This window comes from Stenella coeruleoalba, assembly GCF_951394435.1.
Source record: "Stenella coeruleoalba genome assembly, chromosome: 3".
Taxonomy (NCBI): Eukaryota; Metazoa; Chordata; class Mammalia; order Artiodactyla; family Delphinidae; genus Stenella; species Stenella coeruleoalba.
Window position 1 is genome coordinate 158,606,143 of NC_137148.1, and position 27,996 is coordinate 158,634,138.

General features: G+C 51.6%; 3 protein-coding genes across 7 annotated transcripts in view; 2 read left to right on the forward strand and 1 right to left on the reverse strand.

Annotated features, from left to right (window-relative positions):
* LOC307184937 (olfactory receptor 2V1-like) overlaps positions 1–27,996 on the forward strand; it is a gene marked incomplete at both ends in the record, with an annotated part of 395,233 nt that overhangs the window by 117,711 nt on the left and 249,526 nt on the right.
* ZNF692 (zinc finger protein 692) lies at positions 6,265–15,350 on the forward strand. 4 transcript variants are annotated; one of them, XM_079915805.1, is made up of 12 exons: positions 6,487–6,620; positions 7,297–7,484; positions 7,767–7,798; positions 8,142–8,405; positions 8,946–8,994; positions 9,086–9,211; positions 9,554–9,775; positions 9,863–9,940; positions 10,038–10,116; positions 11,585–11,699; positions 14,378–14,477; positions 14,620–15,350. In XM_079915805.1, exons 2-12 carry the CDS (start codon positions 7,309–7,311, stop codon positions 14,915–14,917), a joined length of 1,539 nt encoding a protein of 512 aa, XP_079771931.1. In that variant the 5' UTR covers positions 6,487–6,620; positions 7,297–7,308; the 3' UTR covers positions 14,918–15,350. The 4 variants fall into 4 exon arrangements, with proteins under 4 accessions (XP_079771932.1, XP_079771931.1, XP_079771933.1 ...); XM_079915807.1 differs by lacking the exon at positions 6,487–6,620 and adding an exon at positions 6,785–6,796; XM_079915806.1 differs by lacking the exon at positions 7,767–7,798 and having other exon boundaries at positions 6,265–6,620; positions 8,310–8,405.
* ZNF672 (zinc finger protein 672) lies at positions 15,346–27,136 on the reverse strand. Of its 2 annotated transcripts, none has more exons than XM_079915811.1 (4): positions 26,289–27,136; positions 20,284–20,439; positions 19,467–19,570; positions 15,346–18,163 (listed from the first exon to the last, which is right to left on the reverse strand). In XM_079915811.1, the coding sequence occupies exon 4, from the start codon at positions 17,923–17,925 to the stop codon at positions 16,525–16,527; it is 1,401 nt and encodes a 466-aa protein (XP_079771937.1). In that variant the 5' UTR covers positions 17,926–18,163; positions 19,467–19,570; positions 20,284–20,439; positions 26,289–27,136; the 3' UTR covers positions 15,346–16,524. The 2 variants fall into 2 exon arrangements, with proteins under 2 accessions (XP_079771937.1, XP_079771936.1); XM_079915810.1 differs by lacking the exon at positions 26,289–27,136 and adding an exon at positions 24,092–24,211.

Below are 27,996 nucleotides of genomic sequence, written 5' to 3' on the forward strand. Positions count from 1 at the left end.
CTGCTGTCTCCTAGGCTCCAATATATGGTGCTGGCAGGGAGTAGGTGACTCAGTAGGTCTAGATGCTCGGGTTACAAAGAGGGTCTTATAATAGCTTCTAAAAAGCCTCCCACAGTGCTCTGCCAACTCTCCTCCTCTCTCGGTGTTGGACTTCAGTGGTGCACATGGTAAGGGAGAAAATGTTTCCTGCAAGCCCTTCCCCATGACCACCCCCATATCATTGTTCATTCTGTTGTCATGACCTTAAAGTGCTCCAAGAAAATACAGACTTATTTTCAAGTCTCAGTGGAGATGTGAATCACCTCACTTGTCTCCCACAATTTTCTTGTATGCCCCTTGAACACCATCAACTTCTTGCTACCAAGCAACTTTCAGATCCCATCTCCTTTTCCCGATGTCCACCAAGAGCTCAGCTTTGCTTTCTAGTCTGAAATTACTGCCTTCAGAATATCAAGACTTCATTTAATAAACTTGAAGTAGTCATCTCAACAGATGCAATAGCCAGACTTGGGTTTTCTTGGTGGAGAGGGCTGAGGGGTAAGCATTTTGTTTTAGGCATCGTATTGGGTGTCTTTACAACCCAGGGAGAGGGTTGGCATAATCAGAAGCAGGCCTTACAACAAAAGTTTTTCCCAACACATGTCCTCACCTACTAAACATGCTTCTCACCTTATTTTACTGCTGGAGCTGTTAGCAGGTTACCTCCTTTCCTCCTTTTCCAGGCCTTCTAGATAAACAGGGCTATGGGAAGCACACTGATGGGGAGCATTTTTACACACAGCTATAGCAGGCTTCTAGGATTCTTAAGAGTTGCTTTCTGATCAAGTCCTGTCTATTTAGCTCTCAAGGTAGAGCATTTTCATTAGGGTTTTGGGCCAGGAAAAGAGGGATGGTGTGCTTAGCCTCTGCATGAATTTCAGAGAAAGCCTAAAGGGTGTCAAGGCTAATGAGGCATGAAGACCAACAGTCTAATCCAGCAGACTGCAGTCTCTGCTCAGGGCTCCCAACGGGAAGTTTAGCCACAGCTGTTTTAGATGCTCCTGGAGAAAGTAAACTGAAGATTGACAATGAGGGAATTCCAACCATGTTTCCCAGTTCTCACTGGTGGAAGTGGCTTCATTTCTCACCAGTTGAATGGACAGTCTGTGGAGGGCAAGACTCACCAGGTCCTGGGGAGGGTGGAAGCAAGGAGAGATGGTTCATTTGGGAACCATCCACATATGGCCTGGTGAGTGGACTGAACAGACCAGGAGGGGAATGCAACAAGAACAGAACTAGAAGAAAGGACTTCAGAATGCTGGTAACTCACAAATTCTTCTGTATTAGAAGCCTGATGCTGGGAGATGGCAGTAGAGGATTGGTTGGATCCATTTTTGGCCCAAATGTAAAACTTTCTAGGTACAGAGAAAGATAGATGAAAGACAGGCAAGGAAAAGGGGAGAAGACAGAAAGAAAAGGGAGGCAAGAATATGCATTGAGGGCCAGAAAGGAGGAAAAAGGGGTAGTCAGAAGTAAAACAGAAGAAATGACAGTAGATGGAGAGAATAAAACAGGAATAAGAGAGAACAGAAATGAAAGGGAAGGAATAAACCCAGGAAGTGGAGCAGGACGAGAGGAAAGCAGCAGGGAGTTCTAGGTGGGGAGTCCTAGCTTGCCAGGAAATAGGAGAAAAATGTAGGGGGCCTGTGTGGCAATGGGAAGGACTCTTCCTTACCCTTCAGTCCTCATTTCAGGCTCCTCTTCCCCTAGTAAGCTTGGTTTGGGTGGCTAGTGTTTTGTCAGCACTCTCTACTTGCCCTTCTGGCTTCTTCACCTCTCATCTACATTTGAATACACAAGCACGACAGTGCAAAGACCTGGTACAGGGAATGAAGATGACTAAGAGGAGAAATACTGAACTAGGGATGGAGGGGAGGAGACAGGACACTTCCTCTACTGGAGGAACCCTATCTTTGTCTGAGCTTTCCTCACCCATCACATACACCCCACAAAGCAGCACATAAGGAGCCAGGTTCTACTGAGAGCAAATCAGATTTCCCTTTATTTCCATCTTCACCAGGGGGTGAGGCATAAGGAGTGGTCCAGGTGCCTGGATTCTAACCTCCCATGTTTGCTTGGACTTTTACCTGAGCCCATGCCATCCCTGCCTGATTTTAAATGTTTCTTCCTTTTCTGGATATTTACTCCGCAAACACCTTCATTTCTTCCCCAACACACCAAAGGCCCAGGTGCACGTATCTCTGCTACAGCCTGGATGATAACCTAGTTGTATCTGTAAATCTGCGATTTTCCGCAAGCATTCGGCAGCAGGGCCTGTCCCAGGGAGACCCCAGGCGGAGCCCCCTCCTCCGGACTAGAGCGGGCAGCGCGCGGAACACCCTCCGGCCACATGCCAGGAAGGAGGACGTGCGGGCACGAAACGCAGCTCTCGCGGACAAGAGCGACCGGAGGGCGGCACGGATCTCAGCAGTCCCAGTGGCCCGACGCTCGTCTCGTAGGTCCGCGCCCTCCCGCCTGAGCCGGGTCACCTCGCGCGCTATCTGGTTGAAGAGGCCCCGTTCCACCACGTGCAGTACGACCACGGCGTCGCTGGACAGCTGCTGCTTCAGCACCTGGAACACAATGTCTCCCTGCGACCGGCGTCCTGTGCTCCGCCGCGCCCCCTGCCGCAGCGGCCGAAAGCACCCCTGCTGCTGCAACATTCCCGACGGCGAAGTCTCCCGGGAGCCGGCCTCCTTCTCCTTCGTGTCCTCCGCCCTCCCGGGCTGGGACTTGGGTCTCCAGACGCAGGGCGGGCGAGCTATCCTGCCAAGAGCAGAGGCGGCCCGCGACTCTTATCTACAGTCCCGCCTCGCCCACATGGCGTCAAGGAGGGCAGTGGCGGGCCATACTCGGGTGTGATTGTCCTCAAAACGCAGGCACCGCCCACTGATGGTCAGGGGGCGAGGACAAACGGGACAGGGCTCCTCGAGATGCTAATTGGCTGGAGAAAACAGATGCCGGACGTTGATTGGATGAGGGGGAGACAAAGGGTGGGAGGAAGGACTCGTGCATAGACTTGGGGCCTGAAAAGGTCTAATCCTGTCTGTGGGTCTCATGAAATTTGGGGCATAAACTGCCTGTGGAGTGCTCCTTCTCCACTTCAAATGAGCCTTCTCAGGATTTCGGATCACCGGTTTGTTACAACGCTGTAGCAGTTTGGCTCTTCTTGGACCAGGGGAGTGGAAGTTGGTTTTTCTATTTAGAGAGAAGATACTGAGAACTAAGAGGATACAGCAGTATTATTAGATATGACTTTTCCCAAGGCAGGGGATAAGGAGGAAGCTAGGTTGCCATCTGGAGTCCAGGAAAAATAAATGTCATTAGGATAAATGTAATGCCCCCCATGGATCCCGTCGCCTAGCTCACAAGTTCTTCATAGGGAGACTTACGAACTTCCCGTGAAAAAAAAATCGGCAGTTTCAAGAGACTGTAAACTCTGTGTAACTCAACAGGGCTAAAGCTACAAAAAGCTCAAATTTAATCTTAACCTTTGCAATGGGGTGAAAGAATGGAACTCTTAAAGTCTCAGATTGGGCTAAGGTATCACTAAAGGCAGAGAACAAATATAGAGAATCCCCCCTTCCCCTCCATGCCAAAGAAGTTAGTGCTTCTCTTGAGGATTTATTACAAAGGATGAGGCTTGGCTCATCCCTTACTTCAATGATGTAAGAAATCGAAGAGAGGCTGAGAGAAAAAAAGAGGATTTCTTTGGAGAGGGTTACTGGAGGATTAAGGAGTTTAGAGCTTTATTATTTTGAACAGTATCAGACTGACAGAACCAAGAGTGTTCTTGGGTCTCAAATCAATAAAGAACTTTTTATTATCTAAGAGTAACCAAGAATTATGGAACCCGCTTGTGATTTCATCCATGGGACAGAGAAATTAGGATTTTGCAGATGTCTAGTAAGGGACCATGAAGGGAAAGAATAAAGTCTTTTTTTCTGTTTGTCCCCTGTGGAGTCCTGTTCTTTTGATTAATGAAAGATCTTCATTAATTAGTAAAGTATCTGGAATAAGGTGGGTGATCTTTCTTCCAAACTTATACTGGGCAGACAAATATCATGTTGAGTCATTGGTACCACAATGCAAGAGTATGATATCGGCAGGACATAGTGGCTTCATCCTAAAGGGTAGCTTATGATCGGACAGCATGTCATTTGGGCTGTTTAGGCCACAGAGGAGAAGCTTGGGATAGCCGACGATCATCATATACGAACAACAAACACACAAGCAAATAAGTTCCTAAACTGATTTCAGAGAACTATGAGTGCTATGACGGAGAAGGAAGAAGACACAGTGGGGCAGAGAATGACAAAAAGGATCTGAGTAGGTGATCTTGGAGCTGAGATTTACGTAAGAAGGAAACAACACCATGAAGAGCTGGGGAGTGGATGATCCGGAGAGAAGGAACTCCCTCCAGCATGCTTGGTACATTTGAGAAATAGCAAAAAAGTGGGAATAGTAGGACGGAGTGGACAAAGTGAGGAAAGGTGGGGTGGCCGAGAAGCAGCCAAGGGCCAGACCACACAGGCCTTGAGGCCATAATAAGGGTTTGGGATTGTACTGGTAAACATGAAAGGTTTTAAGCAGGAGATTTGCTCCTTCCTGCTTTGTGAGGGTGAGAGTGGAAAGAAGCAGATCAATCTGGCAAACACTTTGCAGATGTGATTATTTTAGGATATTGAGTTGGAGAGATTATTTGGATTATCTAGGTCAGTCCAAATACCTTCACAAATGTCCCTATAAAAGAGAAGCAGAGGGAGATTTGATACAGACAAAAGAGGAGGTAGCAATGTGACCAGGGAGACAGAGATTGGAGTGATGTGGCCACAGGCCTGATAATGCCAGGTCATCATTAGAAGCTACAAGAGGCAAGGAAAGGATTTTCCCCTAGAACCTTTACCGGAAATATGGCCCGGATGACAGCTTGATACGAACTTCCGGCCTCCATAACTATGAGTGAAAAAATGTCTGCTGTTTTTAGCCACCAAGTTTGTGGTGATGTTACAGCAACCACAGAAAACTAATACAGGTGACTTGGAGTAAGGTTTTAGTAGTGTAGAGGGCCAGAAGTGATTGGATTCAAGATATATTTTTACAGATAGTATCAGCAGGACTAGCTGATGTATCAATATATGGTGTTGGTATTACAGAAGAGTCAAGGATCATTCCCAGGTTTTTGTTCTGAACAAGTGGGTGGATGATGGCAACATTTACTGAGATAGGAGAGGGGCAAGGATTGTTAAGTGTTATGTGTTAGCCACACTCATGTTTGAGAAAATATCAATTAGCTTTTGTCACTGCTCTCTATGTGCCAGGCACTGTTCTAGTTCTTAACTCAATTATCAGTGTAAAGTGGGCAGTTAGATATGAGTCTGGAGCTGAAAGAAGGCTAGGCTGGAAATATAAACTGGGAGTCATCAGTGTACTGTATTTAAAGCCATGGGGCCAAATACATCAAACAAGAAGAAATATAAGAGAGGACTTTGTCCAGGGCCAAAGCCCAAACCAGAGGACACTCAATCTGTTTTGCCTAGACAGTGGATAAAGATCCAGCAAAGGAAAGGAGGAGCCGATGAGGAGGGAGGAAAACCAGGAGTGTGTGAAGTGACAGAAGCCAACCTGTAGTGGAGGTTGGGGCGTTGCATGGAGGGAAATATCTACATTGTCAGATGTTGCTCTAGGGGTAGAGAGGCAGAGAACTGACCGCTGCCTTTAGCAAAGTGGCTATCCCAAGTGGCCTTGACAAGCGCCATTCCAGTGGCTCGGTGGAGAGAAAAGCTCCATGCGAGTCAACTGAAGAGGGAATGAAATGCGGAATAGTCCGCTGCAAATCTAGGCAACTTTTCGGATGACTTTTGACGGGAAACAGAGGGAATGGGCCGTAGGTGGTGGTTGCCTTGGGGGTCTGGAGAGGGCTCTAATTGGTTTTAAAGGTATCTGATTCTGGGGCTTCCCTGGTGATGCAGTGGTTGAGAGTCCGCCTGCCGATGCAAGGGGCGCGGGTTCGTGCCCCGGTCCGGGAGGGTGCCACGTGCAGCTCCGCGGCTGGGCCTGCGCGTCCGGAGCCTGTGCTCCGCAACGGGAGGGGCTGCAACGGTGGGAGGCCCGCGTACAGCAAAAAAAAAAAAAAAAAAAAAGTGTCTGATTCTGCAACACGTGTTTGCTTCTTGGTGGCAATTGGGTGGGGTGGGGGGAAACGAAGGTTAAGTACAAAGTAGGAACAACTGCAGAAGCCACGTCCCTGGGCAGGTTGAAGGGGCTGGGGTCGGCGCAAGGGAGGAGGGCTTCGCCCTACTTATTCCATTTCCCCATAACTTTGGTCACCAAGCACAAGCAGTTGCCGCGGAAGCGACCCGTCCACAGCCCCCGCAGGGCTCAGCAACGAAGCTGAACAATTCGTGTGGGAATCAAGGCTCCCAGCAGGCGTTGCGCTGGGCGGTTAGTGCGCAGGCGCGCGCAGCCAGCCTCCGACTCTCCCCTCCCCGGCAAGCCCCGGCCCCAGTTCCAAGCTGGAGCCACCGACGCGAAGGGGGACGGGTTCCTCTTAAAAGAGAAACGGAGGCGGCGCGCGCTAGGTGGGCCCCTGTCCTCCCGCCGCTCTCCGGGCCTGCGCGCGATGCTGGGGAGGCGCAGGCGCAGTCGGGATGAGGGCGGGTGGGGGCGCTCAGGTAAGGCCGGGGTGGGAGTGGGCCGCGGCGGGAGCTCTGGGCGGCCTGGGAGCTGCCTTAGGAATTGGCCCATCCGACGCAGTGTGAGTGTTCAGTGGGGCGGCCCGAGACGGAGTGGGCCCCAGACCCCCCCTTACCCGCCCTCCTGTCCCGGCTCCACCCACAACGACCCAACTATGAGGAGCTCTCCCAATGCACACGACCTCTCCTTCCCTCATCAACCAGTAAAGACCCATGCCCTTTTGAAGATGAAACTGTTACCTTACCCTCTGCCCCTTCCTAGTCGAAATTTCCTTACCCATAGCTCCAGTTCTTCACGTCAGTGGGCCCAGGATCAGGCCATTCTGACTTTGATGCAGTACCCCTGCCTCCCACCCCCAAGATACCCACCCCATAGCGCTAATTTACACGCCCTGTAATGGAAGCAGAGGCGGTTTGGACCCAGTGGCAGCGAATGCTATTGCAGTGGTTTAGTTCTGCTCCAATTCACCGTTGAGGAAACTGAGGCCCCAGCGGTGGGTGGAGCCGGGGCCTCTGGCCTCGGATCAGGTCGGCCCACACGCGTGTCTCCCCGACCCCGCAGGCCCTGGTACTCATGGCTGCCTCCCCTGCGGACGCGTCCCGCAGGCGGCGAGAGAAGCGGCGGCAGCTGGACGCGCGCCGCAGCAAGTGCCGCATCCGCCTGGGCGGCCACATGGAACAGTGGTGCCTCCTCAAGGAGCAGCTGGGCTTCTCCCTGCACTCGCAGCTGGCCAAGTTCCTGTTGGACCGGTTAGGGGCCGGGTCAAGGGTTCTGGCGGAGGGCACCCAGGCTGCAACACCCAGCACCCTACCCGCCCCCTTTCCCCCACATCAAGTGCTGGCCTGCTGCTCCTTCCCACTGGCAGATTTATCACTTCAGCAGTAAGGCCAGTGTGATTTGTGGCCTCCCAGGGTCTCCCCCCACCTCTTGGTCCAGGAGAATAGGGGACCCCGTAAGTGTGTGAATGCCCAGAGCTGAGGGCAGTTGGCCACATGGGCCCCCACCTGACCTGCCTCTTGTCCCCCTGGCAGGTACACTTCTTCAGGCTGCGTGCTTTGTGCAGGTGGGTAGGGAATGGCTAGGGGTAGAGGATTAGAAGCCAGAGAGAGAATAGGGGCAACAAGGAGTTGTGTGACCCAGAAACACCCTCCCTAAGGGGATTGGATAAAAGGGAGCCTTGAGTGAGTTTGGGAAGAGATGGGGGAGTTGGGGAGCCCAAGGAGGCAGCCTGTGGAGAAGGGAGCAATATCTCAGAACCCTGGGGTTTGGGCTCTGAAGAATGGTAAACTGGATTAGGGACCAGGGTTGCCCAGGGGGTGGGGGTACAGGGCTGTCTGAGTGTGGATCTCCAGGATGAGAGGAGAGGACCTCCCAGCTCACCCTGACTGTTGCCTTCACTGCTCTAGGTCCTGAGCCTGTGGCCCCCAAGGGTCTGCAGTATCTGGTGCTCCTGTCTCATGCTCACAGTCGAGAGTGCAGCCTGGTGCCTGGGCTGCGGGGACCTGGGGGCCGAGATGGGGGGCTTGTGTGGGAGTGCTCAGCCGGCCACACCTTCTCCTGGGGCCCCTCTTCAGGCCCCACATCTCCAGAGGAGCCCAATCCGGTCCCCCTTGCAAGTACTGGCCAGAGAAGCTGGTGCCCAGAAGCCAGGAGTGGGCCAGAGCCCGCAGGTAGGCTGGGGGAAAGAAGAATTATGGAGAAAAAGGAGGGAAAAGTGTTCTTGTCCCTGTAGCTCAGAACCCCATTCTTTAAAAATGATCCTTTCTCTGTGGAAAAACTCTATGGTGACAAGGAAATACATCCTCAAATATACTTTTAGGTATGAAAAGCAAAATACAGAATTGGATGTATGGTATATTACCGTTGGTGGAAAAATAAGAGGAGAAGGGAAAATATTTGTATGTACTTATGAATGTATAGGATATTTCTGGAAGGGCATGTAGGAAACCAGGTTACCTGTAGGAGGAATGAGGTGGCTGGGGTATAGTATTGGAAAGGAGACTTTTCACATGGTTCAAAAAAAACCCCTTTTTTTTGAACCATGTGAATGTACCATCTCTAAAATAAAACAGCCGCTCCCACTCCAGTAGCCTCTGCCCCCTCTTCCTCCTTCCTAAGAGTCTTCCTACCACTTCAGACCTTAGAACTCCACCTGTCCTCATCCCTCCAATACAGGGTTCCTTCCCCTTTGACCCTACCTATGCCAACAGGTTTGGAATCTAAGCATGATGAGAGGACTGAGGAGGCCAGGTTGCCCAGGTGAGTTTGGGGTTGGGGGGGACAAGATAGACCTGGGTGGACAATGGGAGTGAGGGAGCACGACCTCATGCTTGCCTTCTTGGACCTGCAGAGAGGTGGGACCCCCGCCAGAGGCCTTCCCATCCCTAGGAGAAGAAGACGGGGAAGAGGAAGATGAGGATGAAGAGGAGATGCTCAGTGATGCCAGCCCATGGACCTACAGCTCCTCCCCAGATGAGCAAGTTGGGGCTGAGGGAGGATGCTGAGCAGAGCAGGAGGAGGGAGGGGGTGACTGGCTGGGGAACCCAGAGCTTTGCAGACTTGAGGGAGGGGCTTGTTGGTGGAGAGGGCAGGGTAGGCTTTGGAAAAGGCAGAAAGAACTAGAGGCTTTGGATTGGGTGGAAAGGAAGTTAGGCTCTGGCGGAAAATGAAAGCTGAAAGTAGGTATGAACAGGGAGCCTGTGGTAGGGGTAGGGTTGTTCTGAGTTTGGGATCTTTGCAATTTAGGGGTTGGGGTTGGGCTGGGGCTGGCTGAGAATCCAGGGAGATAATGCCTTCCTCTTCTTCATTCTCCTTTCAGCAGTGAGCCAGATGCTCCCAGACCACCCCCTTCCCCTGTCACCCATGCACTTAAGGATGGGGAGATACCCCCGGCCCCTGCAGCTGTCCCAACTCCTCTTGCTTCGCCATCCTCATCAGCATCCTCATTGGGTTCTGGAGCTCCTCTGCCTGTGGAAGTCAGGATACAGCCAGAGCTCAGTGGGACCCCTCAAGCAGACCAGCAGACTGAGCCCCTGGCCAGGTAACCTGATGGCTGAGACAGAGGGCAGGGGCATCCTGGGACATGGCCCTCCCTCGAGGCCCTCTGCTCCCTCTTTGCTGCCCGTAGCCCTGGGAGTCAGGCTCAGTCTGCTCTGGCCTCGGCATGGGATGAGGACACTGCTCAGATCGGCCCCAAGAGAATTAGGTAGGACTGGGGGAAGTGGCTCTGGGTGGGGAAGGGAGCGGAGCGAGGTGGAGGAGAGCCTGCACAAGTCCTCATGCTTCCTATTCTCCTCCCCCAGGAAAGCTGCCAAAAGAGAGCTGCTGCCCTGTGACTTCCCTGGCTGCGGAAGGATCTTCTCAAACCGGCAGTATTTGAATGTGAGGATGTGAGGGGTACAGGTTGGGTTCTGTGTAGCCTCATGGGTGGAGGAGAAGGGCTGAAGGAAAAGCTGAGGCAAAGAAGCCTAGGGTGTGGGGGGAGTTCAGAGCCAGGGAGGGAAGAGTTGGGATGGACGTGCAGAGCTTGCCTATAGTTGATAATCACTAATCCAGATGACTAGTAGATAAGGCAGAAAACCAAGCCTCAGGTGCGCAGCTGCTGCCCACTACTGCTTGTTACACAGGCCCTCTGATGACCACATGCAGATGATGGTGGCATTCCTCAGGCTTTTGGGGTGCTAGTGACTATTCTAAGCACTTGATAGGTGTCAAGTCTTTTGATCTTCTCGGCATTCCTATGAAGTGGGTGCTGGTACTACTCCTGCTTTGCAGATGAGGAAACCAAGGAAAACAGAAATGTCAAGCATTGCCCAAGGCTTCTCATCTAGTGTGTCATGGTGCTCGGTTCCTCACTCCATCGGGCTGCCTCGCCCTGCTGTCTCATGTGGGTGGTCCTCACTCCAGGAGGATTAGGGGACAGACCTGTCCCCAGCCTCACTGCAGGAGAGGTTTGAGGCACAGAGAGAGAAGAGTCCCAGTCCCACACTCAGCCAGAGCTCTCACAGGGCTCTGAGGCCGGGAGAGGACCCAGACCCGAGGGATGGTGAAGCCTGGGTGGATGGGATTTGGGAGGGGGGAAGGTCCCCAAGTGGTGGTGAAGCTCTGGGCTTCTGAGAAGAACATTCAGCAGGGCTGGTCAGACATACTTGAGTCTATTAATGGAGGAGACTGAAGTAGCCCCCAGTAGCAGTTTAATTATGGGAAAATAGGATTATGGAGAAAGGGAAAGCGCATGCAACTTAGTGAGCCAGGATGTGAAATTAGACCAGATAAAAAGAGAAATATTTCCCAGAAATACTTGGGGAGTTAAGGTTGAAGAACACACTATCCTTAAAAGTGTTCCAGGTTGAGAAGGAGTGTGTGTGTGTGTGTGTGTGTGTGTGTGTGTGTGCTTCCAAAGCAGATTTAGGAGAAAATGATATAATCCCATGGTGAGCTATTAATAAAAAGTAGGCCATCTGAGTGATATTGTTGTACATTGATTTTGATATCAAGGAGAATAATCATACCCATCAAAAACTGTGTTCCCATCCCTGGCAGATGGCCAATCCATAGTTAGGGAACCAAGAGTGTCACCAGAAGTGCACTTTTTTCAGGGACCTGGGCATTGCAAGGTGAGGTTGTGACAAAGAGGTGAGATAATGGAAGTTGAGGGCAGGATAGGGTGAGGGCAGAGTTTGGGGTCAGGAAGGGATGGGATTGGGGTGCTCATGTATAGGTGAGGACTGGCCAGGATGATATGAGCTGGCGGTGACAAGGAGAACTGTTGTGGGAGAGGGCAGAAGAGCCTGCCTGCTGGGTCAGCTCTGGTGGTTGCCCTGAGGAAACCATGTGCTTCCTCCCCTAGCACCACAAGAAGTACCAGCATATCCACCAAAAGTCCTTCTCCTGCCCAGAGCCGGCCTGTGGGAAGTCCTTCAACTTTAAGAAACACCTGAAGGAGCATGTGAAGCTGCACAGTGGTGAGTGGTGGAAATGCCTCCTCACCTCCCCCTGTGGGTCCCTTCCCCTCCCCCTGTGGGTCCCTTCCCCTCCCTCTGTGGGTCCCTTCCCCTCCCTCTGTGAGTCCCTTCACCTCCCCCATGAGGCCAATCATCTCCTATCTGCAGGTCTTGTCACACTGCTCTGGGATAACTCTGACTCACACACTCATCCTGCACTCTCTGTGTGTTTAGATCCTCCCTGCTTGAAACTGTTCTAGGTGCTGGGCTACAGCAGTGAATAAAGCAGGCAGTACCCACCTAAGATGTCCACTCTAGTGAAGGGCTACAAAGAGCTGTGAAAGGTGCTTTGAGCAAAGACCTAAGTGAAGGGAGGAATGGAGGCTTTGCCACATCCACATGAGAGGCAGCACATGAGAGGACCCTAAACTGGCATCTGCAGGCCTGTTCCAGGAATGGAGAGGAGGCCAGGAGATTAGAAAGGAAGGAAGAGAGGTCAGATAGGTGGTAGGGGCCTTCAAGACCACCATCGGTTGGCAAATGTGATGGGCACCAGTGCGGTGGAGGGAGGGACAGAACTGATTTTAAAAGGAGCATTGTGGCTGCCATGTGGAGAATAGGGGATAGCAGGAATGTGCAGTGCACAGTGATAGTGACCTAGACAGTCAAGTTGATGAGAAGTGGCTGGAGACTGAAAGAGAGTGAAGATGGAGCCAGGGCTACTGTGGGAAGAACAGATTGTCCATGGGTAGGACTGTGGAGTCAGGGGTGACTTGGAGGGTTCCAGCCTGAGCCAACTGGGCAGAAGGTGATGTGGCTTCCTGAAAGTGAGGGAGAAGCAGGCCTCAGGAAAGGCACATGACATTTTATTTGGGACATGCTACTTAGGTATCCCAGAAAACGTGAATCTCGTGTTCAGGGGAGATGTTGGGCAAGAAAAAAGTGTTCATCATGAGCATATGGTGTTTAGAGCCATGGGTGGAGTGTTCCTACAGGGAGAGAGTGAACATAGGTAGAGAAGAGGTCTGAGCAGGGCAGGTAGGAAGGGCAGCTACAGAGGTGCTGTTGAAGCAGGTGAAGAGAGCAGTATCTGAGGAGCCAAGTGGAGAAAGTGCTCCAGGGAGGAGGGAGGGGTGAGATGTGCCGGTGCTGCAGAGCTGAGTGAGATGAGGATGCGAACAGGCCACCAGGCAGGGCGATGGGAAGCCATCCTTGACCAGATGACAAAATGGCATGTGACAAGGGAGATGACAGCCAGAATGGACTGGGTTCAGAGCAGAGACGAGCTAAGGAAGTGTAGACAGCAAGTATGGACAACTCTTCGGAGTTCTACTGTGAAGACAAGCAGAGAAATAGGTGTAAGTTGGAGGGCTGTGAGCCTGACCACAGAGATGGGAATGATCCCACAGAGAGGAAAGGCTTGCTGATGCCAGGGTGGGTTGAGCAACCTTAAGTCGTTGAGGAGGGGTGTATCTGAGCACAGTTGGAGGGCAGCCACAGGGAAGCAGGGACTATTCACATATATGGGCACAGAAGCAAGTTGGCTGGTGGATTAGGTGGGGGGAGGATGTGGGCATTCTCTCCTGGCTCCTCTTCTTGGTGACTTATAAAACGAGGTCACTGCTGAGTGAGGTTGGTAGAAAGAGGAGGTCGTGTGGAAAATGCCCTTCTGAACTCTAGAAAGTGGGAGAGTGAACTGACCAAGGAGATGCAGAGGCATTGTGTGTGTGCGGCGGGGGTGAGGCTTGACACTTGTAGTTGTGTGTGGAAGTAGAGCTCAAAGTGGGGTGAGGGTGGGGTGTTGTAGGTTGTGTTTCCGCCCCCCTTGGCGTACGTGTGCCGGCCTGGATCAGGCCAAGGGTTGTATTTGTCCTGAGTTGGGCTTTAACCGAGCAGGCACAGCTGAGGAAGAGAGGGACAGGTGAGTTGGTAGTGTGAGTGGAGGAAGGCTACAAAGATGCCCTGGAAATGAACTGGGCAAAGAGAGGGGAGGGGGACAGTGGGAAGGCAGTGGGCTGCTGGACCGGCAGCCTGGAACTGTGGGATAACTGTAACAGGACAAGGTAGGGGGCCCTGGCTGGAACTGGGATGTCTGAAATTGTGATTTCAAGGTGGTGCAGTGATGGGGCATGACCTGGGAATGGTGGCTGAGAAGGGCTGTGGGGGGCGGCCAGGTCAGTGAAGGTCAGGGAACAGGGGAGGGGAGTGCTGGACATGTAGAAAACAAACTGACAGCAGTGGTGATGGCTGAGGAGGGGGCCTGGAGCCAGAGCTGTGTGGAGTGCGGGAGCGTGATGGGGATGAAGGCTGTAGGGGTGTGTGCGTGGTCTGATGGCAGGGTATACAGAGCAGCAGTGGTTCAGAGGTCTACAGGATGCCATGAAAAGCAAGGCTACCTCCTCTGCTGCAGGAGGTGTAAGAGAAAAACCACAGCAGGCCTGTGAGAACTGCTGGAGACGGGCGATGGGCAGGTGCTGTTAGAGCTGGCAGGGGGGCAGGTTCAGGGAGAAAGGAGAGGGGATTGGCTCTTGACACCCACAGGGCGTCTGACAGGTCACACGGCACTGTTGGGGGGTGGTGGGAGGAGTGAGATATGCAGGCTGAATAGGGACAGTACTCCTTTGGGGGACAGTGGGGGTGGACCAAGGAAGGGCCTCAGCTTGGGGATGGATGCTGGGCTGTCCCCCATGTGCCCACAGATACCCGAGACTACATTTGTGAGTTCTGCGCCCGGTCTTTCCGCACCAGCAGCAACTTGGTCATCCACCGGCGCATCCACACTGGAGAGAAACCCCTGCAGTGAGTGTGGGGAAGAGAGCCCGGGGTGGGGGGGAATGGGGAGGTGCTGGCAGGACATCTGGGCAGTTGGGACCAGGAGGAACCCCTGGGGAAGTCAAGATGGGCTGAGGCCCGTTTCTTCCCCCTGCTGTCCCTGGCTCAGGTGTGAGATCTGCGGGTTCACCTGCCGCCAGAAGGCGTCCCTGAATTGGCATCGGCGCAAGCATGCAGAGACGGTGGCTGCCTTGCGATTCCCCTGTGAGTTCTGCGGCAAGCGCTTCGAGAAGCCAGACAGTGTCACAGCTCACCGCAGCAAAAGCCACCCCGCCTTGCTCCTGGCCCCACAAGAATTAGCTGGTCCATTGGAGTCCTGTTCCAGCATCTCTGCCCCTGCATCCCTGGGGACCGACGAGGGATCCAGGCCCTCTCTGGCTCCTCAGCCTCCCACACTGCTCCCTTAGCAGTGAGCACTCCCCAGAATTTGGGGAGCCAGGGACTGGAAAGGAGCAAGAAGGGCCAGATGACTGGTCCCTGGGGACTAGGGTGATGGGGAGTGCAGGGCAGGGGCAAGACTGTGCTCTAGGGGAGCCAGGCTACTTTAGTCTTCCTAAAGGACAGAATAAACCCAGTATTTTACATGGACGTGTGTGAGCAGAGCAGCAGAGCGAGTGTTTTGGCACCTGAGGTATAGGAATCTTGATTCCTTTGGAAGCAGGCTCTCCTGGAATGTGCCTGAGTGCACCCTGAGTGCAGGCCTTATTCTTCTCTCTGCAGACCCCCACCTGCACCCACCCTGAAGACCCAGCTTTCTTTCCCAATTCGCTTTGGCACTCCTTCCACTCTTGCATTCAAGCAAGGCACTAGGTAATTCCAGAGGGTTGGGCTGGAGTAGGATTAGAGGTATGTGTTCCTGGGCCACATCTGTACTCTCCACTAACCAAGAGAACCAAATGTATAGGGGCCCCTAAAGAGTCTTGCCTTCCAGTGCAAAAATGAGGGGCCTATATGTGCGAGATTGCTGAGCTAGCTTGGGAAGGGACCAGAGACCTTGGAATTTTGAAAGGGCCTGTCTCTTGCGTGACTCCTGAAGTCTGCAAATACAGCAGCCTCAGGTTTGACAAAGGGAGCTCTTGGCATCTGGAACTCAAATAATTCTTTATTTCACCACCTGCAAGCAAAAAAATCGCTGGCCAATTACAGGGAATTTTCATCCCTGCACTGTGGCCTCTGTGGAGCTCAGTTTCCTCATGGCTGCAAGCTTAATTTGTGTATAGCGTTCTTACTGCACTTGGCAGTGCCCAGCTTTGTGGACCCATGTGGTCTTGACTCAGGTCCCAGGGTTGATGTCCCCCACCTGGAGAACACTGTCCTGAGAGGCACCTTGATCTGTACACCAACAGGTCTGTCCCATGGGACAGGTGGGCAGCCACGCTGAGAGCTCCTGCCCACCTTTACATGGTGTGAAGCACTTCTCCGGGTGCTTCTGGCGTGGAGATATCTTTCAGTGAAGTGAGCTTTCCCACTATCTCTCTGCAAATTTCCCATCTCTCAGAAGCTGAGGGAGAAAGCAGCAGAGAGACTAACAGTCAAGTGAAAGGAAGAGGCAAGAAAACCACAGGGCCTGTGACTCCAGCCACATCTGTGGTCATTAATTGAAGAGGCAGTACACCAAAAGTATCTAGAAAGAAGAGGTAGAGGACACTCAGGCTGGAAAAAGGAGATGGGACAAGAGAAGACAGGATGCTGATGGGAAAACAGGAAACACCTGAGAGCACAGCAGCAGGGATGGGACACACCAATACCTGGGCGCTCTCCCACGTGTGGGGTCTGGGAGGTTCCCCCTGTACCTACACCTCAGAGGGGGAGAAGGACGGACAGAGAACAGGCAAAGAGCTGACAGAGGAAGCAGGTGTAGGGGTGCAGCGAGAGGCCAGGTGAAGTGCTACCAACAGAGATGGAGAAAGGTAATATGCCACGCTGTCTTTCCACAGAACTCCATCTGCGAGTTGTCCCACCCATCCCTATGGCACTATGAAAGTGCTTATCAAGCCCACTCCGGAGAAGACTCTCAGCAAGTCTTTCTCAACTGAGACACAAAAAGCCCTGGCTTTTCCTGTCCTGCTTGCCCAGCAAAGATGAGGGCAGTGCCCGCCTTGGCCTCAGTGGCAGCGGCAGCTGTAGCTGCGGCGGCGCGAGCACGTGTGTGGGCCCGCTGGTGTTGCGACAGGGAGCGGCTGTGGCTGAAACACTTGCCACACTCCGCACATTCCGCCGGCCGCTCGCCCAGGTGCGTTTTGCGGTGCAGTGCCAGCTTGGAGCCCACGCTGAAGGCTTTGCCACACTCAGGGCACTTGTGGGGCTTGTGGCCGGCATGGTTGCGCCGGTGCACGTTGAGGTTGGACACGCACGTGAAGTGCTTGCCGCACAACTCACAGCGGTAGGGCTTCTCGCCTGTGTGTGTGCGCCTGTGCTTTGTGAGGTCCGAGCGGTCGCTGAAGCAGCGGCCACACTCGGTACAGGGGAAGGGCCTCTCGCCTGTGTGGATGCGCTGGTGCACCACAAGGTCGGAGCGCTGCCCGAAGCCCTTGCCACACGTGGTGCATGCGTGTGGCCGCTCTCCCTGGTGGCTGCGCCGATGGCGCAGCAGCGTGGAGCTCTCACTGAAGCGGCGCCCGCAGTCGCTGCAGGCGTAGGGCTTCTCGCCCGTGTGCGTGCGCTGATGGCGCACCAGGGTGGCGCTCTCCAAGAAGCCCTTGCCACACTCTGGGCATTTGAAAGGTTTCTCACCCGAGTGCGTCTGCAGGTGTCGCGTTAGTGTGGAGCTCTTGCCAAAGCTCTTGCCACACATACTACATTGGTGTGCGTCCGAAGTGCCTGGCTGCCGAAGTGTGGAGTCACCAGGGCTCCTGGCCGTGTGGACACGCAAATGGCTCCGAAGTCCCGCACCGCTGCGGAAGGCCCGCGGGCACTGAGTGCAGCGATGGAGCGTGTCAGCGGGCACGGCCGGTGTCCCCCACGGGTGTGCCCGTGCCTGGTGGAAGCGCAGTGCGCTCTGGCGGAAGGCACGAGGGCACAGCGGACAGCGGCGCGGCAGCTCAGGAGGGTGCCAGTGGCGCCTGTGCAGCAGCAGAGCCGGGAGGTGTGGGAAGCAGCGGCCGCAAGCTCGGCAGCGGCAGGAGCGGCTGCGCCGCCTGTGCGCGCTCTGGTGTAGGTCAAGGCGGCCGCTGTGATGGAAGCTCTGGCCACACTCATTGCAGATGTAGAGCGTCTGGCCCGCATGAGCGCGTCGGTGCGCACGGAGGTCTGCGGCCTGTGCGCAGCGCTCGCCGCACTCTAGACAGCGGAAGCGGCTGTCGCCACCATGGGCGCGCTCATGCCGCAGCAGCACCGAACTGTAGCGGAAGCTCTTTCCACACTCACTGCACCCATAAGGCCTGCCGGCTGCTGCCTCTGAGGCAGCAGCGAGCATGATGAGGGCCAGGCCGGGCGCCCTCAGGGTGCAGCGTGCCACTCACACTCTGGAGTCCACCTCCTCCAGCTGAGAGTTATTTTCAGTTTTCTTAAGGCCTAGAAAGGGAACGGTAGCAGAGGGAAGAGAGGGAGGCCCGGAAAACTGGTCCGCGGATTCCAGGGTTCCTTCTCTCACAGCAGGTGCTGTGGCTGTTTCAGAGGTGGGCTGCAGCTAGGTTTACCATGTGCCGTGAGCCCTGCAGGGAGAAGGTCACTGTGAGCCCCAGCAACATCTATGACAGCTACACCTTGGGGAATGGAGGGGCAAGCACAGGCTCCCTGTTTTCTGTACCTTCCCCAGCTAGACCATCTCTGGAGTTCCATTCTCCAAGAGGAGGCAAAGCCATGGGAGTCCTAGAAATATTGGGGGGGGAGGGGTCCTTGTGCCACCAGGAAGGGCAGTAGGGACTCAAGAGGGGAGCCTTCCTCCAGTACACTGTTCGGGAGGGAAGGAAGGGTGTCCAGCTTGTTTTATGACCTTAGCCCAGGGACCTAGGCCTGGAGATGCACTAGGGAACGACCAAGGAGGGATGGGTCATGAGAAGTCCCCTGGGCCTAAACCACATCAACACCTTCCTCTGAAGACCCAGGGTTTCCTGAGTAACCAGTGTGAACCCAGCCAGGCCTGGGTTGGAAGCGGTGAAGCATAAACCTATCCAGCAGCAGCCTGGGCAAAAGGCTCAGGAACGGCTGGGATCTGGGCAAGGGAAGGTATCTGAGAAAACCCAAAGTATTGCTCCTTGGCTTTGGACAGCACCTGATACACAATCATACCACATCAGTACACAGCCTCAAAGTTCTGTGGCCTAGCCTTGAGAAAGCAACTCAGGACCCAGGAAAGGGGTAAAAGGAAGCATGGATAATTCACAAAGAATATTATCAAAAGTTGATGGCATTATCAAAGAAGTGATCTTCCCATTTCTAGGGAAGGCTGGGGAGAAGGAAGGGACATCCTTTCTAATTCTCAGGGCATTCAAGTTGTTTGCAAACATTCTGCAGACTCTCCTCATTGCCCCAGCTCCAGGGATCTGAGAACCTGGAGTAGCAAAGAAGCCCCTTCATGGGGATGGAATCTGCTCTGCTGTTTTCTTTATCTCAAGTGGTATCCCTGAATCCTTCTGACAAGTTGGTCCAGGTGGCTCTCTGTGAGCAGGGTCAGCATTTGTGCACAGAACCTCCTATGCCCTTTATTTAGAGCACAAATTGGGCTGCTCTCCTCACCTGACTGGCCTCACCACTGACTGTTCCCCTCAAGACCCATGGATCTGTCCCCAGTTCAGTTCAGTGGGACACGGGAGACAGGTATAGTCACTATAAGTTATAGGCCATGTCACCCAACAGATCAGTGAGAGTAAGCAAATAAAATAGTCATCAGTCACTTTCTTATTAGCAGATGGAAACTCAAATACCCAGAGCTGTGGTTAAAACACCCCATAGATGGGGTCCTCATCTTTTGGACGCAAATAGGGTCAATTGAAAAAAGCCTTTAAAACTACAGACCTGCAGGGGTGGGCTCTGAAGCTTCTGTTCCCCTCCTTCTTGGGAAGGAGTGGTGGATATAGCATGTTCTCTCCCTGTGCCTCTGGAGCAGGATGTGCTGTGCCCTGCAGGAAGGATAAAATAAGAGGGACAATGTGAATTTAAACTGAGCAAAGGGGACAGATGCAGGTAGAAGAGAAAGAAGGAAACATTTCTTGGAAGAGAGTATTTTTAAAATGGATATTTTCAAATATAAAAAACTAACAAGAATAGTACCACAAATCACTCACTCACCTTCAGCATCTATTTACATTTTGCTATTTCGTTTCATCTATGACACTCCCCCCACCTTACCCCAGCCCATACACTATTTTTTTTGGGGGGGGGTGTCTGGAGTATTTTAAATCCTAGACATCTTATTCAAAGAGGATGAGTTTTAAACAAAATCTGCAAGCAGGGGCAAGAGCCCCTCTGCAGACCTGAGAGCAGACTTTAGAGGGAGTTTCTTGGTTCTTCCAGAGACAGTTTTCAGCCCAGGCACTTGCTTGGGCTGCTAATTATAGCTGGTCAAATTCAAAAGAATGTTTGCTCTTGTGTGAATACAACCTTCTCTCAAGGGTCAGTGGTTGATCCCAAATGGCAAAGAGAGCAATGCTTATGTCCTAGTGAGTATTCCCCCTCACCTGAGTGTCTCTGGAGACCCTGGCACCTCTCAGGCCAAGTTTCTGGGATTACACCCTCTGCCAGGCTACTGCCTTCAAGGGCACATGCCCAAGGAAGGAAAGACAAATGCACAAATGAAAACACACACACATAAATGACATATAAACAAAGATACCATTTTGCCCCATCACAGACATGGAATAAGAGACCCTGGTCAAGGGTGCGGGTTTTGTGCTTGAGTGCCAGGGTGTATCCTTCAAGTCTCTCTTCTGTACCTCACCCCATGCTGGAGCTTGCCCTGGAAGGAAAGGGTCTATGCTTGGGAAGAAATCTGAAAGAAAAAAAAAATATTACTGTGCCAAAAGAAGAACAATTTCTAGACTGTCCTAACCATCATTTTCCTGATTGAGTTCTGAAGTTGCTATACCACCAAATTTCTTTGATTTTTGGAAAAAAATAAGTACAAGGGAGGCTTCGAAAGAGGGAAGGGGGTAATTACGTGTGAATTGATGAAAAGTCCTAATTGTTCAATACTTTAAAGTATTTTAGTACCTTTCAAGTATTTAATACTTACAAACTTATTATACATAATTAATAAAAGACAATTACTAAGAAGATAAGCTAATGGCAAAAATTAATATTCACAATAAATGTTTCGTATACCATGAAACTTTTTTCTTAATAGATATTGCAGGCATTTCATGCCATATCTAACTGTTCACAGGAGTGTTGGACTTAATCAGGATTTAGTACATTTACTAACAATCTACTGTGAGAGAAATGTAGTTCTTTTTCTTCTGAGTTGTGTTGTTCAGTCAGTATAAAGATTTTCCTCCCTGGTTATCTCTTCTGCCAGGCCAACATTTCTGGGGCAAGTGATCATCTCACAATTCCTCCATCTTGAAGCCAGAGTTGGATAAAACTGGTCTGGGCTGCAGGAGTGGGTCTGAGGGCTGTCTCAGCTGTGCTGTCTGCTACGGTGGCCACAAGCCACATGTGGCAACTGAAACTTGAAATGTGGCTGGTCCAAAGTGAGACGTGCTATAGGTCAAATACACTCCTAACTTCAAAGACTTAGTATGAAAAAAGAATACAAAATATCTCATTAATAATGTTTAATGTTGACAATATATTGAAATAATATTTTATATATATTGGGTTAAATGAAATATAGTTTTAAAATTTATTTCACCTGTTTTTAAGAAAAGTGATGATTACAAATGTGGCTCACATTTCTGTTCTATTAGATAGTGTTTGCCAAATGGCCTTTCCAAACCCTGGAACAATGTACAAAGGGAGGCTGACCCACCTCACAGTCCCTGAAGGGGACTGCATGGGAAGAGGTCACCAACTGCCCTGACCCTTAGAGCCTCAGTAACCAGAAGACAGCCACTCTCCTCATCTCCTAAGATGTGGGGCTCTGGCCATACCCTCCAGAGGGCCCATCTGCTCTTCAGGAAAGTGAATATCCGTACTGCCATCTAGGAGACCTGGTTGGGACTTGGGGTTATAACTCATGCAAAGCCTATCACTGCTGCTCTCCAGTTATTACTAGCATCAATACGGAATGGCTCTCATATGTTTCTGTGTATGTACCCCTTTCATCCTCCCAGTAGTCCTTTGAGGTGGGTACTACTGGTTACCCCGTGTGACTTGAGGTTCCCCTGTGTTGCAAGCTCATCCAGAGCCACAAGGACGGCAGGTGGGTCCAGGGACAGGAAGGGGATGGCAGGCTGGGAGGCCCGTCTCGGGCTCTCCCCGATAGTCCCCAACCCTTCCTGGCCCTGGCCAGCTGGCAGCAGTGCAGCAGGAAGCCCCTGGCGGCCCCAGGGACCACCATGGGACCGGGGCTCACTCTGTGTACTCTGCGGTGGATTCCTTTGCGGTCCTGGTAGAGGAAAGGAAACGGTCAGCCTAAGAAGTGGTTTGGGGAGCAGTAGCTGCATTCGGGAGAGAAGATTCTTCTGCTGGCCTCTCTATATATACTTAACCCCCACCCTGGTCCCAGTCCTAAAGTCTGTTGCCCAGCCCTAATGACAATGTAGTCTCCAGGACTCTGAGACACCCCTAGAGGCTGCTGAAATTTACATCCATCTAGAAGCAAATAATCCACTTCTCACTGTTGGGAGGAGGAGGGGGGAGGAACTGGATGGATGGAATCGTTTCCCTGACCCTCTGGAGCCTGCTTTGGGGCCTTTCCACTTGTAGTTCTTTCTACCTGAAAGCCCTTTCTCCTCCTTCATTCAGGGCTCTGCTCCAATAATCCCTCCTCAGAGAAGCCCTACTAGCACCTTCACTCCTCCAAAACAGTGATTCCCAATCTACTCTGGAAAGGTTTCGGTCTCTTTTCTAGGTGAGCATGGGGTATGAAATCCAGAGCACCAGAATGGCCAGTGCTCACTTCCCTTTTTCCCATAACAGAAACAAGGTCCAGTACTTTAAAAGACATTGCCCCTTCCGGCTTCGGATCCAGTCTGACATGTTTAAGGAGTTGGTGGAAACAGGAATGACAGCTCCCTCCCCATTCCAAGTACCCAAGCCCGATCATGATCCAAACAGATTCTTTTGCAAGGTTTTTTCACAAAGATTTTCCTGTGAAATCTGGGAAGTGTGGAGAATGTATGTATGTTAACAGGGAGAGAACATAGTAGGATAGATTATTCTCTATGTTCCTTTCACACATGGGCAAGACTACAGCCCAGAAGAGCCAGAGGAGCCCAGAACTGGGATGAGGAAGGGACTATATGGTACTTTTGCACTCTTCCTATAGGCCTAGCAAGAAGTTGGGCACACATAAGGCATCTAATACTTTTTTTAAATGATGTATTAATCTGGAATACAATTCTTTCAAACGTTAGGTTCCTGGAGGAGAGGGTGTCTCTCTAGTCATCTTATCCTCCACAGCCCTATCTACTGCATATACTGCAAATACTCTGGCTTGGTTTACTAAGTCCTTAACTGCAACCTGTGTAGGAGACCGGAGAGGCAAGTGTCCAAATTCTGGGTCTTCCATTACCAGCTGTGTGACCTTGGACAGGGGACGTGGGGTGTCTAACACTCCTGCCTGAGAAAACTCAGTAAAGGAAGCTGCGATCATGTTTCCTATGAAAAGAGGGAAGGTGTTAAGTCTGAGAACTGCAGTTGCCGAGTTTTTAGGATTTACTCTCCCCAGGTAAATTTTATGGAACCCTGAAAAAGAGGTCTGACTCTTACCACCTAAGCATCCTAAACGTTCTGCAAGACCTTTTTAAAGTCTTTTCCCCCCGACCCACCCCCCCAAAAGAACACTACTTAACAGGATTAGAGCAGTGTGGGGCTTTCGTAGATCCTCGCCACACACCGGCAGCTTCGAGAGTAAGTAGTGACATTGGTTACTCATTTTAAGACTTGGTGCCTAGTACTTAACGGGAGCTGAGCACAACTATTCGAGGAATGAGGAACGCCCCACAGGAGCAGGTCGCCTTCCCTGGCCCTCCCGCAGCGCAGCCAATCCCGGGTTCATCAGTCAGTTTTCGTCACGAGTTACTGGTCAGATTCTCCTTGCACGAAACTTCCCACCCCGGGCCCACCCCAGCTCTTCACACTTGGCGCCAGCCCACGCGAAGGACAAGACAGGGCACCAAAAACGTAGTGGAGAGTAGGGGGCGTTTAACATCGACCGAGCCCAGAGGCTGCCGCTGCCCTTTTAAACTGACTCAGCCTGGCGATGTCCGCATCGTGGGGCCGCCAGCCACGAAGGTCACCAAGGGAGGACTGGCGAGGACATACGGAGGGCAAGGCCTGGGAGGAGCAGGCCGCGAGGCAGCAGCGGGCGTGCGCCGGCCAATCGCTTGCTCCGCTGCGGCACCGCGTCACTCGTTGCCGGGGCGTCGTTCTCGACGGCTGCAAACCCTAGTCGCCCGGAGCGGAGGGAAGAAGCCGGGCGCAAGTTGGGGACCACTGCCCGGCGCTAACCCTCCCTCCCGGCCCTTCGGTCCCCTCACCGGTCGCCGACTGGATCCTCGGACACCGCGCGGCTCGCACTCAGCTGGCTCGCCGACCCCAGCCTGCCGCACTGCGGGACTGGGGCGGGGAAGGGAGGGAAGGAGCTGGCGGAGCGCGGGGCCGCCGAGTGGGGGGAGCTGGGAGGCGCCTCGGGATTGGGGGTCACGCTCCAGCCCCGCTCTCCCGGGTTGGCCAGTGGTGTGCCTCATGAGGGCCGCGTCACCGGTTGCTGGGAGGACTAGGAGACGTAAGAAGGCTCCACTAAAGGTTCAGCCTCGCCTGCCCAAGCCAGAATTCCCAGTAAGGGGGCGGAGCTAAAAGGCGGAGCCTAGGGAGACTCCGGTCCCGCCTCCCTCCCTTGTCGAGGCCCCGCCTTCTACCCAGGCTTAACCAGTCCCTGCCTCCTCATTTGTCCACGTCCCCTCCCAGGGTCTCTTCCACCCCAATCAGAGGAAAAGGCGCTGACCCACGTGCACCGCCTCAGCATCCAGTGGCTGGGTCCAGATGCCCTGTATGGTCTTCCTGCGGCTCACAGGCGCCCGCTGGGTCGCCAAAGGGGGTCCCCGCGGGTGCTACAGCCGGGGATACGGGTGCCCGACTCTGTGTGGCCTTGGGGGCCACCCGCCCGAACAGTCCCGGCAGTAAGTTAGTGACTTCTTACATTGAGACCAGACTTCATACCTATTATATTAATCCTCGCCACAGCTCTGCCAAGGAGGCACCCACAAATTAATGACCTATCCAGGGTCGCACTGCCAGGGTTGGGGGTACTCCTGGCCTGCTTGCCAATTGTCTCTACAAGATCTTACTGGCTGAGCTCTCTGTGCAATGTCGTGTTCCACTGAGATGTGCTGTTAGTGTTGGTTTCCGGAAACGCTTTGGGGAATGTGACTATCCCCTCTTCAGGGCTGCCTATCAGACTCTGGATGATGGCTCTCAGGACCATTGTTTACCATTTCTAATCTTCCTTTCAAGGTCACTTAGTACCACACATCCTGCCACTCATCCAGAGCTCCGACCCCTCTTCTCTGCTCAGGGGTTCCCTAAATCAGTGTACACTTAGATCCCTCAGACCTTCCCCTTGCTTTTTTATAAACTAAACAAACCCATGCATAAGCACACATATTAAGAAATGGAATATTTCCAGAACCCCAGAAAACCCTTCGGCGCACTTCTTGTCTCTACTCCCACAGAAAGGGTAACCATAATCCTGACACCATAAATTAGTTTGGGCTAATTTATAGTTTTGACTTTATATACACGGAATCATACTATATGTACTCTTTTTGAGTCTGATACTTTTGCTTAACTTTACATATGTAAGGTTTATTCATATTGTTGAGTGTGGTTGTAGTTAGTTCATTTTTGTTGCTGTATAGTATTCCATTGTGTGACTATACCATACTTTACCTGTTTTACTGAATAAATACAGCTGATGGACATTTGGGTTGTTTCTAGTTTGGGGCTTGTATTAGTTTCCTAGGGCTGTTGTAACAAAGTACTACAAACTGAGTGACTTAAGCAACAGAAGTTTATTTTCTCACAGTTCTGGAGTCTAGAAGTCTGAGCTCAAGTGTCAGCAGAGTTGGTTCTTTTGGAAGGATATGAGGAAGAATCTAATCCATGCCTCTCCTCCTAGCTTGTGGTGGTTTTGGAATGCAATTGAACTCTGCTTTGAAATCCACACATTTTTAACAGTTTAGTCAAATGCCATCTCCATAAACCTGGAGATGCCTATGCTAGAATGTGCTTTTCTCCCCCATAGTTTAAGGGAGGGGCTTTGCCCCACTCATAAACAATGCCCTGAAGCATGAGCACAGTACCTGCTCATCACAGATACTCAATGAATGTCTGCTGATCCATGTATAGCATCACGGTGTAAGGAGTACAAGTCTGGCAGCAGGAGGCAAGTAAGTGGAAAACAGACACAGGATGCAGGCCTAGGGTGATGACAGCCTGAACCAGAAAGGAATGGAGGTGGGAGATGTAGATACATTTTAAGGTAGCATTGTGTAGAGCAGTGGTCCCCAACCTTTTTGGCACCAGGGAACTGTTTCGTGGAAGACAGTTTTTCCACAGACCAGGGTGGGGGGTGGGGGACAGTTTCGGGGTGATTAAAGAGCATTACATTTATCGTGCACATTATTTCTATTATTATTACATTGTAATATATAATGAAATAATTATACAACTCACCATAATGCAGAATCAGTGGGAGCCCTGAGCTTGTTTTCCTGCAACTAGATGGTCCCATCTGGGGGCAATGGGAGACAGTGACACCCGAAGTGTGTTGCTTATGTCCAGCCTACTCCGTAATCTCATTTTGGTCGCTGTCACTGCAGAAAACCCTGCTTCACAAAGATAGGATGCTGGAAATGGAATCAGCCTTTTCAGTGCTTTTGTGGCAATCTCAGGATATTCGGCCTTGACTTGAATCCAGAATGTATGGAGATTTGAAGTTGTCTCAAACATACTTTTAAGGGCACTGTCATTTGCGATCTCAAGCAGTTTATCCTCTTCTAGCATGAAGTCGATTCACCTGGCTTATTCACAAATGGGTCGAGGATCCATTCCTTCCCAGTTCGGGCATCTTTTGTGGTTGGGAAGTAATGCACAAACTCTTTTGAAAGCTGAGATAGGTGATCATGCACCAGCTGGGAGGAAGAAGGCCCTGGCTCAGTCTCTTTCAAAATCTCTGCTGATGTTTAAATGTCAAAAATCCCAATGTTCACTCATTGCCCCCTTAATTCCAGTTTGGCTTTGAATGCAGCCACTTTATCTGCTGACTTGAACACAGTTGTCGTTCTCCCCTGAAGTGACAGATTGAGTTCACTGAGCGGGTTGAATATGTCACACAAGTAAGCAAGTTTTGCAACCCATTCTGTGTCACTGAAATGTGCTGCCAGTGGTGACTGTTTTTCTGAAAATCTCTGGAGCAGCTCTCATAACTCAAAAGCTCTGGCCAGTGATCTACCTTTAGAAGCCATCTCACTTCTGTGTATAAGAGAAGACGTGTGTGCTCTGCGTCCATCTCCTCACAGAGCTACATGAAGAGACGTGAGTTAAGGGCATGTACTTTAATGTGGTTGATGATTTTAATCACATCCTGAAAAACGTTGTTAAGTCCAGGTGACATTTTTCAGCTAGCCAGCATTTTTCTATGGATGACACAGTGCGTAGACTCACATTCAGAAGCGACCTCTTTGACCCAGGTAGTGAAACCAGAAAGCCATCCAGTCATGGCAGCTGCTCCGTCCGTGCATATACCAACACAAAATGACCAATTCAGTTTTCCTGATATGTAATCATTCAAAGACTTGAATAGTTCTGCAGCTGTGGTGTTGGTTAGCAACAGAAGTGCACATAACATATCCTGATGCACATCCTCCTGAAAAATATATTGCACAAAAACAAGCATTATTGCCTTGTTGTCAACGTCAGTAGACCTGTCAACCTGGATTGGGTACCACGGTGACTCATTAACCCTAACAATTGTGCCTCAATATCCTCTGCTATTTCATCAATTCGTCTAGTTATGGTGCTAGCCAAAAGAGGAACACGTGCCACCTTTCGAACTGCAGGGTCTCCTAAAAGTTCACAACAAATGTCCTTAGCAGCAGGCAGGATCAACTCTTCCCCGATAGTAAAAGACTTCTCAGCTTTAGCAATGCAGTTAGCCACTAAGAATGATGCTCTCAGTGTAGACACATTTGATGAAGTGGTGGCCTTCAATAATTGCTTCTGTTCTTCGTGTTCACATTTTTTTCTCTTGAAAAACCCCAAAGGCTTGTCTTTTAATGCAGGGTGCTTGGTCTTCATTTGGCAAAGCAGTTTTGAAGGTTTCATGGCTTCGCTGCATAGCCAGTCGCCACATATTATACAAAGCGGGCTTGGAGAATGTGAA